Below are 19,470 nucleotides of genomic sequence, written 5' to 3'. Positions count from 1 at the left end.
GCCCGAAGACAAGAAAGGTTTGTATGCGTTTCAAACTTTTTAACCCTCCTGTCTCACAATTCTCTTCTTGTAGCTCATTGTGTGGCAGGGGTATCTCCCGTCTACATTATGCATGAGGAACCCATCCCATCTTTCTCAGAAGAGGCATTGGCTGCATTCCTGGCTCCTTGATCAAAGAAAAATTGGCTGACTGTCTCTTCTCTGACTAGGCCAACAGGTCAGTCAGGAAAGCAGATAAATCTGCTGGCATTTGCATCTCTCAACAGTGTTGAAAGGAGGAGTGTTGAATAAGTGAATCCCTGCAAAATCAGAGTAGCAGTTACTTTGGTACAGATAGAATGAAAGGTCTTTTAAAATACATACATAGACAGAGTTGAAATACCTTGAAGTAGATGGCAAAGACTAGACCTTTATGTAACTGTCCCAGAGAAATGTTTTAAGTGCATCTTTGCAAAGCTGTCTTTGTTGCACATCCTGCTTTAAACCGGGCTTCAGTCTCATGCTCTGAGGAACACTGATAGTGTGACAGACCTAACAGATCAAATGGTTGGGTCCACTTTTTAGAGAAATATTAAGATGTGCACCTTTATTATCCAATTTTTGTGTTCTTTTTAAGTAAGGACAAGTCTTTTTGGGCATATGAGCATGAAAGGTTGTTAGCCTGGGGTCTCAGGCAATAAATTAATGTTTCAGTGAAGGCAGTCAACCACCTGCACAAATGTAACCTTTTTAATTCTATTTATTGTCTGCAAATATAGCACCAGATTAGATGTATCCTGGAGAGCTGAGTTTGGTGTGAGGTATTCATCACTTTGTTACAGGTTCTTTGAGATCACTGTGATGTAGTCCCTTGTACTAAATGAATAGCTCTCTTATCATGACCTTTTAATCGCTTCATCATGAAGAGGTCTTTTATTTGCTATGAGAGCCTACTTAATGTTACCCTCCATCAAAGGTACTGTAATATCATAAAATGGTAACAACAGAGACTAATACAGAAATATGGTACAATAAGAGAAAATTAGTGAAGGTAGGCCTAGTTGACTACAAGCAGCATCATGGCTTGCTAAGGGGAAGTGCTGGAGTGGATAACTAGCACTGAGCTCAATTGTTGGAAGCTGCTAATAGAGGTGATATTTTGCTCAGTTTTGTAACAAGGTAGTGGAACAGAAGGGGAACAATATAAGCCAGCTAGCAGGACCAGCAGCACCAAAGAAATCGCAGAGATAAGAGAGATGAATAGGGCATGACCAAAAAGGAATTTTAAAACTAAAGATGAAATTTAGCTGTAGTGATACTTGTGGGACTTACTGCTGTGGACAAGATTTTCTTTTCATGCTGTCTTAACATAGGTGTAGTTTATTGAAGTACTGGAGTTCACACTCCGTAGCAGAACTTATGTAAGAAGGGGAGAAATCTAAATTGCAGTGTTTAAATAATTTGAAGAGTTTAAACAGGGTTTCTAGAGAATAGTTTGGAGGGATGGATCCTGGTCATACTGGCTGCTTGAGTTGTAAAGGTTTGATTGCATTACAAGAGCATTTAACCACATGGGTTTCAAAACGTGAAATGTGAAACGTGTTTATAGCTCAACCTACAGGGAGATAAATAATCAAAGTCAAGGCACACAAACAGTCATTTTCTCATAATAACTATGAAAGACCAAATAAGGAATTTAATACTATTGAAAAAAAACCTGAACAACCCACCAACAGTATACAAAAATTCCCTGGACAATCTAGCATGTAGAGGAGATACCATTAAAGGTGTGGGTATCACTGTGGGAGACTCCCAGAGAAAAGAAGATGACTTCACACATGAGAAGGAAAAGCAGGAATGCAGTGGGTCTACGTGGCATATCCACACTAAGCAATTGGTGATGACGGTAGGCAAGAGTGTGAAAGGCGGGAAGTTCGTATATTCAAGTACTGAACTGTCAGATTCCTGAGAAAACTGTTTTCACTCACATCTTGTATCCTCCAAAAGACAAAGGGTCTAAATGCCAGCCTGCTCTGCATAATTTCCTTCATCAGTCCAAAGAGCCTGTGTTTTCTATCCACCATGCCCACACACTGCAGATCTGCTTACTGCTTTCCATCCCTGCTGCCTGTTCTCTTTTCTCTTCATTTTCAGCCCTTTAAGGGGCTCAGTTCTGTTTTGTTCTGAATGTTTGTGTTTTCTTTTGGTTTTCCTTTTTTTTTTTTTTTTTTAATTGTTTCTCTTTTTTGCTATCCTGATATTTTTAGTTTTATCGTTTTGTTTTCCTTCCTCCATCCTGCATGCTTTCTGGTTTACCCATCTACTTCTCCCAGCCCAGTTTTTCATTTTCCCTTTGCATTTCCTCAGACCCAGACGCCATTTATCTCAGTGTTTGTCCTTTCTGCAGCTCCACAGGGTCTTTTCATCTCATGTCATTTGTAACCAAACAGGAGAGGAGCTTCCAGTATCTGCTTTCTTACTGCTGCCTGAGTGAGTCAGAGTCTCTGGAGAAGAAAGAGAGATACTGAGACTGTAGTCTTTACTTCAAAATTGTCCTATTGTGTACCTTGATTTTCTGTTGTATCCTCATCATTTCAGGGCACCTTCAGTTTGGTTTTGTGCTCGGAACCTGGACATTTTATTTTATATGGAATGTGATTTTAGAAAGCATTTTCTCAACTTTTGTACCCATTTCTTTGCATATAATGTTTCACTTGAATCATCTTATACACATTTTGTAAATATTACTACATGCAGAAGTGCATCTCTTCAGAACAAGGTTGTATTTTTTCTCCATTTGGCAGTTTTCTTTCTAGCAATCTGTTCGAATAAATACAATATGTGAGGAACATATTACCTTGGAAAAACTGAGAAGAAAACCAAGTCTCGGCTTGATTCTTTCTTCCACAGTATCCCAAAGAGCAAACTAAATTAAACCATCACAAAACACTCTAAGGAGACTTCTTGCAGCTCTGCCTTCAAGAAACAGTGATTTAAAACATACTTTGGTTTCAATTAACAGTTTTCAATATATGTGGAGATACTCAGTCCAAGTTTCCCATAAAGGATGCCTCTCATACGGGATTCAGGTTGTACTGGGAGGATTCTACATGTAAAGAGATAAGGCTGTTTAAAGTATCAGGCAGTATTGAAGTACTTAACTACATATTTTTCTAAGAAAGATTTAGTATCCTTAGCTGCAGTGACCGAAGCAAGCACCTTCATCAGCCTCATATTTCTATGGAGATAAAGTTCTGGTTGTGTTGTCAGCATTGGTATCTTCTGTTTCTCCTTACGCTAGTCCAGATCAAAATATGCACGCATGTTGGGAAGCTGCTTGCAAATCAGTTCAGGAAAGGACAAGTTTCTATAAATCCCAAAATATCTGTGAAGTCAAAATTTTAATCATACTTAATATGAGTGTGAGCATACACTTGAAAATGATGTTCAGGTACATGTGTATCAATATAAAAAATGCACACGTTATGCTTGAGGCTTGAGACTTACTAGTTTTGCTGTCATGTAACAATCATCTCAGTGAATTCATACCTGGTTTTTAATGCTGAAGGTGAATAAGCCAGAAAAAATTCATATAAATTTTTGTCATAAGTCATCTCATACAAGACTCAGAAACGTATTTTACGTGATAGTGTAACTAATAGAATTTCAAATGACAGTGATATATGAGGCTTTCAGAAGTAGCAATGCAGAACATTCTTTTTTGAATAATTCACTCATCTGAAGTTATTATATATTCAAAAATGATTGAGTTGCGTATCCAAATATAGGGTGGTCTATCTCAGCTCTTGATGTAGGAGAAGAAAAAGAAGTTTCTGCAGTTATTCAGAACTGTGGTTTGTATCACATTACTGTTGGTTAGACAAACTAAGTTTAATTGATTGTGAATTAATTAACATTCTATGGTGGACGTCTTTTTCTTGAGATAATTAATCTTACTAAAGAATTATATGTGGAACAATTGAAGCTTTAGCAGATTTTCTAGAGGTGCTTTTTTTGTTTAGGCTTCCTTGACAGACTTTTCTCTTACAGATAAATTGCATGTCGAGAAATGTCTTGCCTTTATTTATTTTTGTTTGGCAGCATATAGTTGTTATGGCTGGCAATATTTCATACCCCAAAGTATTAACACTAACCATAAATTATTACCAATGATACACAGTGTTTCTTATCAATCACGACAAGTAATTGATGTTGACTGAAACAAATAAATACAATGCTTTGCAAAGTTATAACCTTGTAATTTAACTCAAGCGCATCAAGCTATCTTAGATTAATTATTTGCAATTAGGTGTAGAGCTTTCAGAAATAAGGTATCCTATATATATATATATATATATATACACAAAAAATATAGAGAGATTTAGACATGAATAATGGTAAAATTTACCTCTAGTTTTTTGCTTGCAGAACTAGGCAGAAACAACAGGATTCAAAGATGTGTGGAAAATAATCATCTCATTATTATAGACTCTTTGGCTAGTTGTTTTCAGGATTACTCTGAATCCCATTGAAGAAGAGATTGGGAATCTTTGTTTGCGTATCATACTATTTAAAATGAGAGGTCCCATAAATTTTGTTTCAGATGTAGGAGGTCAGGCACAGTGATCGTAGCAGTCCTTTCTAGCTGCATGAACTATAAATTAATATGAAATTAACTACAATTTTACATTATGGTAAGCTGGTGCAAATCCACAATTCATGAAGGAGTTAAATTATTTCACCCAGTCGTTAACTCATGTGATTAAATTCCTGCTGAATCTGGGACCAGGAAAAGGACAGCCAAACCCTGCGCCTCCCAAGAACAAAAGGTGCTGCTTTACTGAAAGACTGCGTGAACCATTTCTGGTGTATACCCCTAAGTGAGCTGAGCTTTGGTATCACTACGCAGTGTCACTCTTTTGTGTTGCCATGGCATGAAACCAGCACAATTCCAATCTTTAACTGATGTTATTTTCATAAATATGCAGTGTCAGTCCCTTATTGATATAGGGTGTTTCAAACTCTTCATTTGTAGTATGAGTGTTACATGGTGCTTTCGTGTGCCTGTGGCTTGGCAGTTAATGCTGCAGAGCTCTCTAATCGCTTTTTACACACTCAGGCAGCACGTTACATGAAACCCAAGCACAACCATGCTGTATTTAGTTCTTTAATCCCCTTTAGAAGCAGTTCCTACGCTGGAGAACGCATGGAGTCTGACTGAGCAGGCAAATGGGGAACATATGAAGTGAATGATAAAGAAGTTTTATAGAAAGGTGGATTTCACCTAATAATGTTATTGATTACTTTATTAATTTATTTAGCACTTAAATTGCAAAATAGATGGAGGATTCATCCAGCAGCTGTACTTTGCCTTTGGCAGTAATCATGCTGCTACTAATTTCATCTTAACTCCATCACAACTTTTACTAACAAGAGTACCACACACATAATAGAAAGGGAAGGAAAGAATATATCATTTTTATTGTTTTGTGAAAGTTGTGGCTCAGCACTTTAGATACTGATTCCATTCTCTTTGCACTGCAGTCCTAGCAAAGTCACATGTGTTAATGCTCATAAAAAGAAAATAAGGAATACAAGTTTGTTATTTGAATCTTGATCTGGGTTTTTTTGAGAGCAAGAAGTTGCTGCTTGAAATCCTGATGGCATAAGGCAAAGACTAACACCCTCCCAGTGTAACTCATTTGCTTTCAGCAGACTACCACAAAGGATGAAATCTGGCCACAAATACTTTGGTTTTCTCCAAATATGTAGCGGAATAAAGAGTTTGTATATGACATTAATGACCTGCTCAAAGTCTTTTCTCATTTTCATTGCTGGGACTCTGAATTACACTAGTATACACCGAGCAAAACTGAGAGTAAAATATCACTGGCTAGAGGACAAAGAATTTAGATAATAATTTACATAATTTATATAGCTAATATATATACTATACAAAACAATATATTTTGATAATAATTTACATAATTTATATAGCTAATATATATAGACTATACAATACAATATGTTGTATAATTTTGTATCTTTTGTATAGGCTGCAATTTTTTATAGAGAGTGAATTTGAATATACAGTAACGACTTACTGAAAGTACATGATACAATATTTTGTTTGGCTCATTTCATGCTAGCTGAAAATTGAGTAACAAAAGTCAGATCTCTGTGATACGACAGAGTATGTTATTGAGCCATCCAGCCTCCTTTTAGTTTTAATTTGTATGTTGCCGCACTGTGTGCGGGTACTAATTGCCCTCTGAAAATGCTGTGGCTGGATCAATAGTGTTGTGCTTGAGAAGCTGTGCCAAAGCCCTGCATCGTGAGCCCATGCACAACTAGCTGAGCGTTGCACTTCATTGCACTCCCGGTTAAATGGGGTTAAATTGTGTGGAGTTAGATGGGTTGTGTGGGTCTGTGGGATCGACTCACCCAAAGTCGTCAACATGGTCTCACATTGTCTGCTATGTCACTTGCTTCTGATGTGACTGTGTCGTAAGTGTAGTGCATTAATTTCAGTAATGCTTTCAAAAGGCCTCGGTAACCATCCTGTGCATCTATATTTCGTTATCCTCCCCTCACATTCTCTCTGCTCTGAGTCTGGTACTGCCTTATTATTGTAGTTCATGGCATGTTCTGCAGGCTCCATTTTTCTCCCAATATACTTTTATCCCAAAGGCAGAAGAGGAAGCAATACATGTTTGCATTTCTTCTCCTAATTGAGTTTTTGAGTCTTTAGTGAAGGGTTATTGAAGGTTTGATCTTGGAACTGTGAATTGAGGTTCTGTGTGCCATTGTGTGGGAGCACTTCCTTGCATGAATGATGAATAAAGTATTGGTTAACATTTATCCTGGCCTTGTAATCGCTTTACCATGGCAAAGTCTTTTGGTTCAGTTTTGAACATAAGTAGATTTTTCAGTAATTCTTCAAATCCTTAATTCCATTGTAGAAAAGAGGATGAAGGCAAAATCCTACTCATGTTGCGGTTCTTCAAACTGTGTACGCCAGCCAGTAGTTGCTCTGTCTGGCACTCACTGAGCCAGTTTGAAAACTTTCCAAACCATTTCACTAATGTATTATGAAAGATCTTAAAAAGTGAGAACAGCCATGGATGAATGAAGAAGCGAATGTCCTTGTCAAGATGTATTCCTGTTTCCTTTCCCTTGATTTCTCAGTTCCGCATGCATTTTGTGATATATACTGTAAAACAGGTTATTAATTACGAAGGTTCATTTTTACTTTCAGGTTGTCGGTTTTTTCACCTGCATTCAGGAATGTTTGTTTCTCAGTAACGTTGTTTATAGATGTGATGGCCTGAAGAGATAAATGAGCCAAGATTTGTGGGAAAAGGTAGTATCTTTTATTAGACCAACTGATGTAGCTGGGAAAAAAGCTTTCAGGCACACAAAACCTTTTCCAGGTCAGGTTCTCTTAGCTCTGAGCTGCCTAAGAACTGACTTACGCCAGTGAAGCAATAAAAGCAGTTTCTTGATCTTTCTCTTTTTATGAATAATACTATTTGGGGGGACATCCATATACTGCAGCAGTTAAAACTTCCCACATTCAGAATAGTAATCTCTTAAAATACTAGATTTTGTTTTCCATGAGATCAGAAGTGTAAATTAACCCATAAAAGTTCCAATACCTCACTGATGGATCATAAAGGTCTGTATGATCTTGAACCTGATTTGAGAAACTGCCTCTCTTTCCAAGTCAATGTGTGTGTTTTGATATAAGTGGGATGGGCATGATGGCATATTCTGCAGTTTCAGTTATTTAATGATACTCTGCTCATTATCTTGTTTTAATTAATAGGAATGGCATAGCTTTTAATTTTTTTTTTCTTATTTGCTAGGTACAGTACGAATAAATAGATATCTACCATAGGAGTATTGTGTGAGAGAGATATACCCATTTGGCTGGTATATTTTGGAATAACTGAAAGTATTACTACAGATGCTGCAATTTTCAGTGTATTTCATATACTGTCACTTTTTATCATTCTTGCTCAGACTGAGTGCTGTTATGCCCTGTGAGAAGTCTTTTTTTGAACCTGAAAGGGGAAAGTGAAAGTATGTAATTGGTTTATAATATAGGAATATTATTATAATTGGTTTATAATGTAGGAAATAATATAAAGGATGTGTCAAGATCTTTGGCATGCCCAAGCATTTTGTGATTATAGCACTGCAAGGTTCTAATGTCCTCAGCTTTCCTCCATTCCCCTGGAGCTGAAAGCCCTCAATATCCTTTAGAAATACTGCTGGTGAGGTTTTCTTGGTAGCTCTTTAGCACAAACAGTGTTCTGCTGAGGGGTGTTTCACAAATTTCCCAAGGACAGCAAACTGAGTATTTCCTGGAGTATAGTACAGAATTAGCTGAGTGTATTTGGCTAAGAGTATGGGGCACATTGTTTTCCTGCATCTTGTGGGCTATGCATTGAGTTCCATGACAGTACTTATTTTTAGAAACCTTAGAAAGACAAAGACATTCCTTGAAAGGTAGAAAAGAAAGGACATGCAAGACTCAAAGCAGTATGTCATCTAAAAGTTCAGATCGTGATTGATAAGTGTGGGTTTTTTATTGTTGGCTGTTGACTGAATAATAAATTGTTATTTCAATAAGTTTTGACTGGGGCAATTTGTCTTTAAATACTTTTTTCACCTTTTTCTTTTAGGTCCTTTGTAATATAGTTCTGTAATTTTATTTTCTTCATACACAAATGCAGCTAACTTTTCCAATGTTGAACAACATCACAGGGAAGTCTGTCTTCAGTTTATAAATCGATGAAAGAATGAATTGAGAAGAAATAGATGATATGCAACAGTTGTTACCTATCGCATTCCATGGCAAAAGAAAAAAATAAATAAATTATATTGAAGGGGAGGTTTCCTGTCTGCTTGATCTAAAAAGCCATTTTTTTGTGATGTCAGATGTGGTATGTTAGGGATGAGGAGATGTGTGGTCCTAGCTACTGACAAGGCTCTAGCCAAAAGGAAGCCAAACAGATTAAGCCTATATACAAAACTACAAGAGCTTCTTAGGAACTTACTATATAAGCCAGACTTGAAAGGGAAAGATTTTCTACATCCTCTTTTTTTTGGGTTTTTTTTTGGTTGTTATTTTTTATTTTGATAATGATTGTGTTTCCGTATGTGGCTATTGCAAACAGGATGAATTTTAAAGGTATTAATACTTGTAACACAAAGATATTAATACCTTTACGTAAACACGTAGATAGAAATTTTACCATAAGGCAAGAGGAGAGTTTACACATGAAATATGAAGTAGTGTTCTTCTTATAACATATTTTCTGTTAAAGCTGTCAAAACGACTTATCAGTTTAGCATGTCTTATTAAAATACATTCTGTCTAGTAATATACTTTTAAAATACTTCTATTGTAAATACTTGTCAGCCCTCCACATGTTTTCTGTGATGTACTTTTCTCTCTTTCTGGAAGCACAAGAGACCCATTCCTCTTCGCTGTAAGTGCCTATATGAGACTGTCCCCTGTAACAGCTGCTGACAAGGGCCCCTCTGCATAACCTCTGACGATGGATGCCCTGTGCAGAAACCACCATGATTTAACCATTTATGGCCCTTTGAGCTGCTATCTCTTACCTCTAAACAATGTAAGATTTATAAAAGAAAGCAGGAACTTTGAAGCTAATGGTTTGTCTTATTGTCTTACCAGCAGTACTTGAATAACTCTATCTTGATAGGCCCTCAGGCATGTCATTACCAAGTTTATTTTTCCAAGAAACACCACTGAACTTGTGGTATGTAAGCAAGTAGTCTCCTTCTACTATATATATAATTAGATGTATATGTATGTATAATATAGAGACATGGTAGTAGATATGTTTTTGATAGTTATTTAGAGAAAATCAATCAATTTACTTAAATGTTCTTCTTCGTGCCTTTCAACCTCCTACAACAATCATAATATTATTATTTTTTTTTCTATTTCTGTCACACTTAGCACTTCTTAGAAGAGGCTGCTACACGGCCGAACATCTTATCATAAGCTGTAATATATATATAAAAAAATCCTAACAGTTTGGGGCATACTTATTCATATATGTGTGATTCTGCTTACTGAAGTGACACTTCCGATGTTAATCATCATAGACTTGGAAAATGGAAGTGTCCAGAAGGGGAATTTTGCAGAAGGGAAATTCAAGTGTTGCACAAAGTACAAGTTCCTAATCTTACAGACCTTTGTGAGTTTCTTGCAGCATCATCCAGCAAGGATTTAGGACATGCTAAATTCTTGGGGTGTGTATGGGGAGCTAATAATGGAAACAGGATCAGCAGAAAGATGTTTCAGATAGTTCTGTTACTGAATAGCCTCTAGACAAAATAACAACCTCTGAAACCATTCTGATGTGATAGTGGCAAATTCCAGTGGCTCTTTTCATATGTGTTCCTCCTTTGTCTCTTCAGAGGCGATACTGAAAGTTACATGGTGCAGATAATACAAACTAAAGAGTTCCCGACACATATATCTATATCAAGGTTTCAGCTGTACAGCTGTATCTGTTTCCATCTAACTGGAACCAGCCTGACACTGTCCAGAAGTCCTTCATGTGCCAGGCAGAAATACTGTCATTTTGTAGACCTGAAGCTACAGTAGGTCTAGTGGATGTCACCTTACATTTATCTCTGTCAGTAGTTTACATTAAAAAGAAGAGTTTATTTTATGAGTAATAATTAGTCACAAACGTATTTTATATTCCAAGACCATCAGGTAATTTAAATTTGTAATAAATCTAATTAATACTATGGAATTATGCTATTTTCATAATGTGAGACATAGTGGTAAAGAAATGAGCTCAGTTAAAATCAATCCCCTGAGCCTGGAAGACAGTAAAATGTCAGTTATTCACATAGGTGTATAGGAAAATGTTCGACTTTAGAGAAAACATGTAACAGTTTGCTTTGATTTATCAGTTTGGTGTGGTGGGACATCACATTATACACTCTGCCATGCTGTTCCCCACCATGAACCCTTTGGGTACATTAGGCCCTGATATTTTGCACCTAAATGACAATTTCATTCATTTCAGTTGACTTCAATAAAGTTTTCAACAAGTAAAGACAGCAACATAAGACTGTACATTACAATTGCTTTTCTGTTCTATCCAGACAATCCTGGGGTTTCTGAGACCAGAAGATGCTGGTAACTTCCTGATGAATTAGGAAGGCTTACTGACAAATAGCTCTTTGTTTTACCCAAATTGTTACATCTGAAAAATAAACTTTCCCCAGATTTCAAAGTAAGTCAAACAAAATGAGACTGAAACATACCTAAGGAAAGCCACACCAAACAGAGCCCCAGCAAGTGCTCAGGTTTTCTATTCTGTTCCATGAGCCATAGCCCAAAAGTTGTTCAGGCTATACCTAGCAGGTGGTCAGGAGAATATAATACAGCCCCGTGTCTGTCTGCACTTCAAGTAAAAAACTGTGACGCCTGTACAGTCATTTTGACCATAACTTGATGAAGAAATATAGGTAAAAGTGATTTATTTTCCTGATGTATGTTCTTGGGGTTGGGTTTTTTGTTTGGTTTATTTTTTTAAAATACTTTTGTTAACAGGAGCACAGATTTTTCTGATTGGGACCCTTTCTGTGCAGTTGTACAGGTTAAGTGGCTGGTTAAATTAATAGCTCACTTTGTGTCCTTCATACAGCATTCAAACTCTGGCTCAAGTCTATTGGTTATAATTAATTCAGTAAAATCTTTCTTTCGGTAATAAAGATATTGGTGTTTACAGGGATTGAAAGACTGTGACTCTCATAACGGTAGTCTGTTTAATCCAGTATTTGTTTTTGTAATTCTCATGTTTTCTTTTTTTTTTGTTACAGGTTTTTCATTATTCTTATACAGCGTCGTATGTGATTTATAACATACACACAAGGTAGGTCACATTTTTTTTTCAATATGATGTTATTGTTGGTGGTTCTATACATAAGGTGATGGCAGCGTGTTCAAGTAAAAATTTTTGCGTTTTTTCAAGGGAAGTTTGGGAGTTAAACCCTCCAGAAGTAGAGGATTCAGTTTTACAGTATGCAGCCTGGGGCGTCCAAGGACAGCAACTGGTAAGCACAGTCATTAAAAATGCTATAGTTTAATAATGTATTAATACTCCAGACAGACTGAAGTTTTAAAAAAAAATAAATTAAAAGCCTGAGGATAATTTTTGTTATATATTTCTGCATGATGCTAGTATGGTCCTGCTATAGCTTTTAGAGGATCTATTTATTTATTCATTTTTATTAAAGACATGTAATCATGCCTTTCTAGTCTAATCCAAATAAGCAATTTGTACAATCATTGGAAGAGGCACATCTTTAATTGTGCAGTTATTGAAAGAATCACATCTTCATGCAAATATGCACTCAGGTAATTTTCAGAATAACCATTTTTGTGGCTACTACTATGAGGGAAGGAAATTTGAAGGTGTAGAGAAGTTTTCAAGTACAAGATCAATGAAAACTGTGGGTAAAAGCTTAACACCCAAAAATGAATGTGATGGATTCAATGAAAAATAGTGTTTTCATTTCAGTATGAAAATTGCTGCCAAGGTCAGTTGTGCTATGCTGAATTCATAATAATGAAACCAGAAATGCTGTGTTTCATATATTGTTTTCTACCAAAAGTTTTACCATTTTTTTATGAACATAAATCATCCATTATCATCATAACTGACCTCAATATGAGAGGAAAAAAAAATGTTTTAGAACAGCAGTGCTTTTAAACTGACATGTGTTGCTAGTTGAAGAAGAGAGACTTATAAAAGCTCCAACTCTCTGAACAAGAAATTCAAATAATCCTTGTTACAATGTTCTAATAAGCTCACTAATGCCCACAAGATATGATCCCTAAACCTCTATGAATGTCTGACTTGTTCATGCAGAGAAGCTCTAAGTTGAATGTCTGGAGAATATGCCCTGTTGCTTATAGCATTCATCAAGATGGTGGGATTGTAAAAAATGTTTCTGGTTAGAATGTATTGCATTAAGCAGGTGGAAGCAGGAAGGAAAAAGTAATTGGAACATGCTTAGTATGTTTTAATAATTAACCACATTAATTTATTTATAATGAGAGTATGGTTACAGGATTTATGTTGACAAATATGTAGGTTATTTACCAGGCAGTATTACGGAACATGGCGACCTATGTAGGTTGTAGCAGAAGGGTGATGCATTTGCAAAACTGAACAGAATTTAAAAGTATTTTAAATTAAATTTCAGTTCTTATGATTTGTCTGTGCTATACCTCTGATTAGTAATCTCAAGTACAGCTAAAATCACACGTGGTGATTACTGAGAAATGATTTTTTTTTTTGTTTTTCTGAGATGTATCTTAAGAACAGGGGCAGACTTACCAATTATAATCTTCAGGAAAACAGTAAATCAGAATAATGCTATCTTTTTTGTTTAGATTGCCATTCTGGAAATATGTACAAGTACTTACAGATATGGGCACAGGTGGACTGCTATTAAGTCTCAGAACTCCAAAAAAATAGGTGGTCATTTTAGATATAACCTTAATCGTCCAGATTTGAAAACATGGGCATAATTCATACTTCAGTGAAGATAACATTACTCAACTTTGTTAATGTCCCTAGTAAAGTTAATGTCATGCTTTAAAAAATGTCTGCTCTACTGCAGGGCTTTATGGTGCCATATGTTCTGCAGAATTAGGAAATAATAACTTTGATTAAAACAGAAAATCTTCTGTGCACTCTGAATGATACTGAGTGTTGTCATACAGATGTACCCCTGCAATGACAGCGTGCTGAAGCCACTTCCATAAGAACTGCCAAGCAGGATGTCCTCCTGAAGCTGTTTATGTGGTAAAAGGAGGGTTTAAAGTGGCAGAAGTGCCTTGCCACATTACTGTCCCACTTCAACAGCAAGCCAGAAATGTAGAAGCAGCACAAATGAATAAAGGCTGCTGTGAATAACGGCTGTTGCTGCCCAAAGGAACAGCTGCCTCTAGCAGAAACAGGCCAGTAGAGATCATTCCAGCAGAACAGGTTAGGCAGAGGAACGACGTGCGACTGAGGACGAATTGCCGTGATTCTCAGTTATAGAATTCGTCACTGAACAAACACTTCATCAGTGAGTTTTGAATAAAGGTAGTGCAGGAAGCAGCCAGCAGCGAGGCTGGGTAGACAGCAAGTCATATAGGGAGAGGTCTAAGGTGTGTGAATCTGTCAGCGGGAGCTCTGGGTAGCACCTGTCTGGGTTCAAACAAAGGTGCAGTCTCACAGATCTGTGTTACCAAACACACTAGGATTGGTTTACCAAAGTCCCCTCCTAAACAATACTTATATGTCTTCCATATAATAAGGACATAGTAATAATTCATAATGAACAAAACAATCAGTGGAAGATATACTCTAAACAAAATAATCAAGTTATAGTAGCCTGAGTAATCTCCAAGAGTTATTCATTACAACTGAAGAACAAGCAGGGAACAAGTTAACTTTATCTAGATAAATTTCGTCTAGAACGACCCATGACACGTACCCTGTGGCTATCACATAAACCAGGACTGTGTAGCTCGCTAAAGGGAAGAGGACTAGCGCCCTTCCAGGTGCAGTGCAGAACAGGACAGCAGTACTGTGGCCATGACTGGTCAGCAAATTTAGCACAAGATGTGAAACACAAGGCACAGGTACATCTGACTGAGCTAAAGAGCCTAACTTTATGCTATAACTGTTTGGAATGTCCTGGGTTAAATCCATTAACTTGGACCAACTATTTTCAGTAGATAGACTGGCGTGTATAAGATACTCCCAATCCTTAGTTCTACAGAAGACCTAAGTAGCGGTGTAGCCTACACAGGAATCTTAATTCGAGTTCCTCAGATGAGGGAGAATTGTCAAGAGTTTCAAATAGATGATATAAGATGAAAAGAAAAATAATAGAAATTAAACACTTGAGCAGGACAATTTGTATGCAGCCTGGAACTTCGAGGAGGGAATGTGTCTGCAGTGAAATCAAGTATACAGTAATGCTTTACATCCTTGTGAAAATCACACATCAGTCTAAGTTGTCGACTGCTATGAATAATTTCTAGGGCTCGCTAATGGGGTGGTAGGCCACATGTGGCTAGTGAAGAACAGCAGAGTTAGGTTTATGTCAGATATCAGATGACTGGACCATAGTACCATTGCTTTGAAGCTACCATGGTGGTTGCAAGTTATTTCTGTTTCTTGTTATTTACCTAGAGTAGAGGGTTTTGTGAAGATTAAGAGAAAAGCTCAGAGAAACGTCTGCTGTTTGAGTCGTGACATTTTGGTAGTGAAATTGAAAATGTTTGCCATTGTGGAGAAGAAACTTTTATCTAATGAATTAATGTGTTTTAAGGTCACATCGCTGTTATTTATGAGAACTGTTTTCAAGGTCACACTCTTTAAATTGCTATCTTTTAACTGTGTTAAAACTGTGCCAGATATAAAGCACCATTCTGTGTGTCTTCATATGTTAGGGAGCTGTTTATGTATTTGCTAAATATTTCTCATATTTGATTAAAATTTTGGAAGAGATCAGTTGATTATCTCTTTGCCTCACCTCTATAGAATCCATTACCACAGTATTAAGTATTTCCAGGGGAAAAAAACCCACCACAACTAGATGCCTAATTGGTTTCATCAACATTTTTCTGCTTCCAGTTTACTTGATTAGAGACCTCATTCAGTATGTCTGAGAAAGAATTATCCCATACCTGGTAGGAATGGTATGGGATACTTAATCCACATTTGAAAACATTGGCATAATTCATACTTCAGTGAAGATAACATTACTCAACTTTATTAATGTCCCTAGTAAAGTTAATGTCATGCTTTTACTCAGGAGAAGGAATCTTTGGAGGGGTTTAAAGGGCCTCTGTTGCTGAAAAACCCAATTTTTGTCCAATGTTCTCTCTACTTTGCCTTGTCTTTTCCAGTAGTTTATAGCAAAGGTTTTCATGTTTCTGTGCTGGACTGGCTTGTATCTGAGACAGGAGATACCCCTTTCTGTCTGGATCTGTCTATGGAGATGTATCGTAGCAGAAGCCTGAATATAAAAGCTGACCTCTGGTCCCCAGTGTAAGCAGAGTTTGCTGTGAAAGGTGCAGTGTTACCTGCAGTGCTTCTTGTGGTATGGTTAGTTCTTCTGATTAGTTCTTGGATGGATTACTTCAGGTAGCTTCCAGTAAAGTGTGTGGTTACATGTTGTTCAGTTTGACATAGCTTTTTCTTATAAGTTTTACACAAAGTTTCTTCTTCCTGGGTGGTAACATGTTGTTTATTTTGTATTAAGTACTTTATTTTCACTTTGTTCTATGAACATATATCCATGCTGGTCACTTTGCCTTTGCATTTGTAATAGGTATTTTATGTTATTTCTTGCATTCACCTCATTTTTCTTTTGATATATTAAGTGGTTTTGAAGGTAGCTTGAGTTATATGTTTGGATGGATCAGCATAAATAATGATCAATTGACTTATGTGTGAATGTCTATGCATAAATAAATACATAATTTAACAAAGAAGAAATCAAGAAAATAAAAAGCTATCCAGAATACTAAAAAGATGATTTTGTAGAAGCTTGATGGCTTTTTTTGTCAAAATTTGATGCTCTTCAGAAAACATAGCATTATCAAATAGTAGGACTGAAGATGAGCTTTTACTACACTTTAATGTAATTTAGGTCATCATTGTGTAGAATTACCTATTATCCTGTGTACGCAAAGAACAATTTGTTGACTGTAGCTGAATTGTGGATTCTAGATGCTCTCATCTATTTGCAGAAAATATTTTAAGTATTAGAAAATAAGAAATTGCCCTCTTGTTCCAAAAAATGGAACAGGTTACTGCAGATAATAGGATTTTGAAGCTGGAGCTTTTACAAAAATAATGGGGGCAGGGGAAATCTAGTGAAAAAGGACCTCACCTTACATTAAAACTACCCAAAACCAAGCATACAAACAGAAACCAGAAACAAAATGAGCAAAATCTGCTGTAATTGCTATTAATAAATGTATCAGTTCAAGAACTCCCTATCCCTCTGCTTTGTGATCAGTAGCCATTATCCTGGTTGTCTTGTTTGGAGGTTCATTTTTGCCTTCCCTATTGCCCCACAAAAATGCAAATATCTATCCGACTGTTGAATTGCTGTATTAACATGACATTTCCTTAGTATTGCCTTCTTTTCAAAATTTTAGCATTTTTCTATGGCTTTCAAATACTGTTTTAGATAATAAAAATACTGCAGCAGGAAAGTTCTTTGATGTTATAACATTTGCCAAGTACCCAGATAAGCACAAGAGTAATTTTAGTAAATGAGAAATTAGCAGGACTATGCTAGACACACACCTTACTCAACAGATGCTTTAACAGCCATTAGTTGCTGAAAGCTTCATTTACTGTTTGCTCTATCAAGAGTCAAAGTACAACTACTATAAAAACTGGTAACTATCATTTCTGTAAAATATTTGCCACGTGTTTCCTTTTTGCATAATTAATGCTGTGGGTACTTGGCACCCCCTCCTGGCAAAAAAACTTCCATTTGCAAACGAAGAAGAAAAGATCTCTCAGGGTTCATGAGCCAAGTAGAAGCTTAATTAATGCTAATGTAGTAAGTCCTAAATAAATATATTTAATCTGCTGTTTTGATTTTCAAAGTCTTTTGCTCTTTTGAATTGCTGTATTTTTATATGAGTAACTTAAAATCACATATGGAAATGTCAAGGCTTTATTTCATCTTTCCTTTTAATCATGATGGTAATGAGGCAAATGGCAGTAAAACTGAGAGTAAAATGTCTGCTTGAATTTATTCTGAAAACCAGAAATAAACAAGAACATTTTAATGTGACATTAATCTCAGGTATGATTTCTTATTTAAAATATAAGAGGGGCTCCTTTCAGAACTTCTGTATTTCACAGCATATTTGGAGATCCTTAGTCTTGCTGAGGATGTTTCTATGAAGAAAAGGAACCTGAACAGTTGAGCATTGCTCACTTAGTTGAGTCTTTAAGGGATTTGACCATAATTCTAGCAAATGCTGAAGTCATGTCTTCCAGAAGGCAATGAGAAATTAAGAAGGCTATGTGAGCTTTTTTATTTTATCTTCCAAATATTTTTATTACATTTCTAGATTCCAGCTGGGAAACTTACTGCATCAGAGGCTGAGGATTTGAATGAAAAAGTGAAAATATTTACAGAAAAATGCATACAAAAAGGCTCTTTTAATAGCAACTTTTGACCAACAACTAAAGTTAGACTGTGTATGATTTTTGCGAGGCTGTGCATTCCAGTATTTTATTCATGTTAGATGAAATGTGCTAAATTATTAGATTCTGTTATGAAGTGATATGAAACCCATTTACTAGCGTACTTGCAAAAGCTTTCTGCTGTTTTATTTTTGATACAAGAACTGAGTCACTTTTATCAGAGTCACGGTGAACATGACCAATGTAATATTTTACTTCACATAAGAATTAGTTACCTAAAAGATAAAACTGTATTCCTTCTAAGCTTCTGCTACCCATTCGATTTCCTTTTGGATTTCTCCAGCTAGCATTGTAAAATGTATGGTTTTTGCCTTTCCACCTAAATAATTCAATTAAAAATTAAGTTATTAGTTTCTCTGAAGGTATTCTGCTGAACTAATTTCCATTTTCAATTATTAATTTCTAGGTGCCCACACCACTTAAATATAGATTAAGTTGGAGGAGAAGATAAGCATTAAATGTATGTTCTCTAGTTTCAAAAGTAATTCTCAATATGAAAGCAGTTTTCTCCATCTCAGAAAAGGGGAATGGAGAATGCAGCCAGGAAAAAAAAAAAAAAAAAAGTCAGTTTTGGAAAACAGGGAAAAATATGTTTCTACATATCAAGTTTGGACATATTCAATGAAATTTTTGTGATCTCTAGAAAGCAGAAATGGTTACAAATAGAACCAAGGCTAAGTTGAGCATAGAAGTGCTTCATCATTTTGCTTAGTGAAATGCAATGAACATGTCCTGGTATCAAAGGTAACTTAAAAATATTAGCTATTAGGGATTAGATATTTCTTTGTGAGAATACCTACTTGGCTGTATCAAAAAATGTGAAGAAATAATGAGAAAATCTTGTTTTATAGGAGCATTATTCCTCTACTACTGCTTTTCATGTGGAACAATAAAAGGCCCAGCAGCTTTATAGTGAATAAACTGAGAGGAGAGATAAAAGATGTTTCCTTTTCCCTTTCCCTGATTCTTATTCTATTATCACTGCCCTAGCATGCAGCTAATATTTGAACCAGTATGTAAGCTGCGCACACAGGTAGTGCACTTTTCTCTCCAGTCTCATGCCAATAACTCTATTGTAAGCAAATATACAGGAAATGTGACATACCATTGTGCTAGACAGCAAATTATTTTTTCATGTAGATATATGTGTTTGTGTGTGTGTATTAATGTATAATGAACACAG

At 36.1% G+C, this 19,470-nt stretch overlaps 1 protein-coding gene across 4 annotated transcripts in view; it reads left to right on the top strand.

The window, feature by feature from the left end:
- The window catches only part of DPP10 (dipeptidyl peptidase like 10), a 567,120-nt gene that overhangs the window by 475,948 nt on the left and 71,702 nt on the right, over window positions 1-19,470 (top strand). For 3 of the 4 annotated variants that reach the window (XM_080399193.1, XM_080399192.1, XM_080399194.1), the window contains 2 exons: window positions 11,863-11,915; window positions 12,015-12,096. In XM_080399193.1, the coding sequence (XP_080255319.1) occupies window positions 11,863-11,915; window positions 12,015-12,096 (135 nt within the window). Of the gene's footprint in view, window positions 1-11,862; window positions 11,916-11,990; window positions 12,097-19,470 lie in introns of all 4 variants that reach the window. The other variant, XM_080399195.1, reaches the window with a different exon arrangement.

This window comes from Falco punctatus (genome assembly GCF_963210335.1).
Source record: "Falco punctatus genome assembly, chromosome: 8".
Taxonomy (NCBI): Eukaryota; Metazoa; Chordata; class Aves; order Falconiformes; family Falconidae; genus Falco; species Falco punctatus.
Note: the sequence above shows the minus strand (reverse complement) of the source record. Positions and strands in the feature narration are given on the sequence as shown.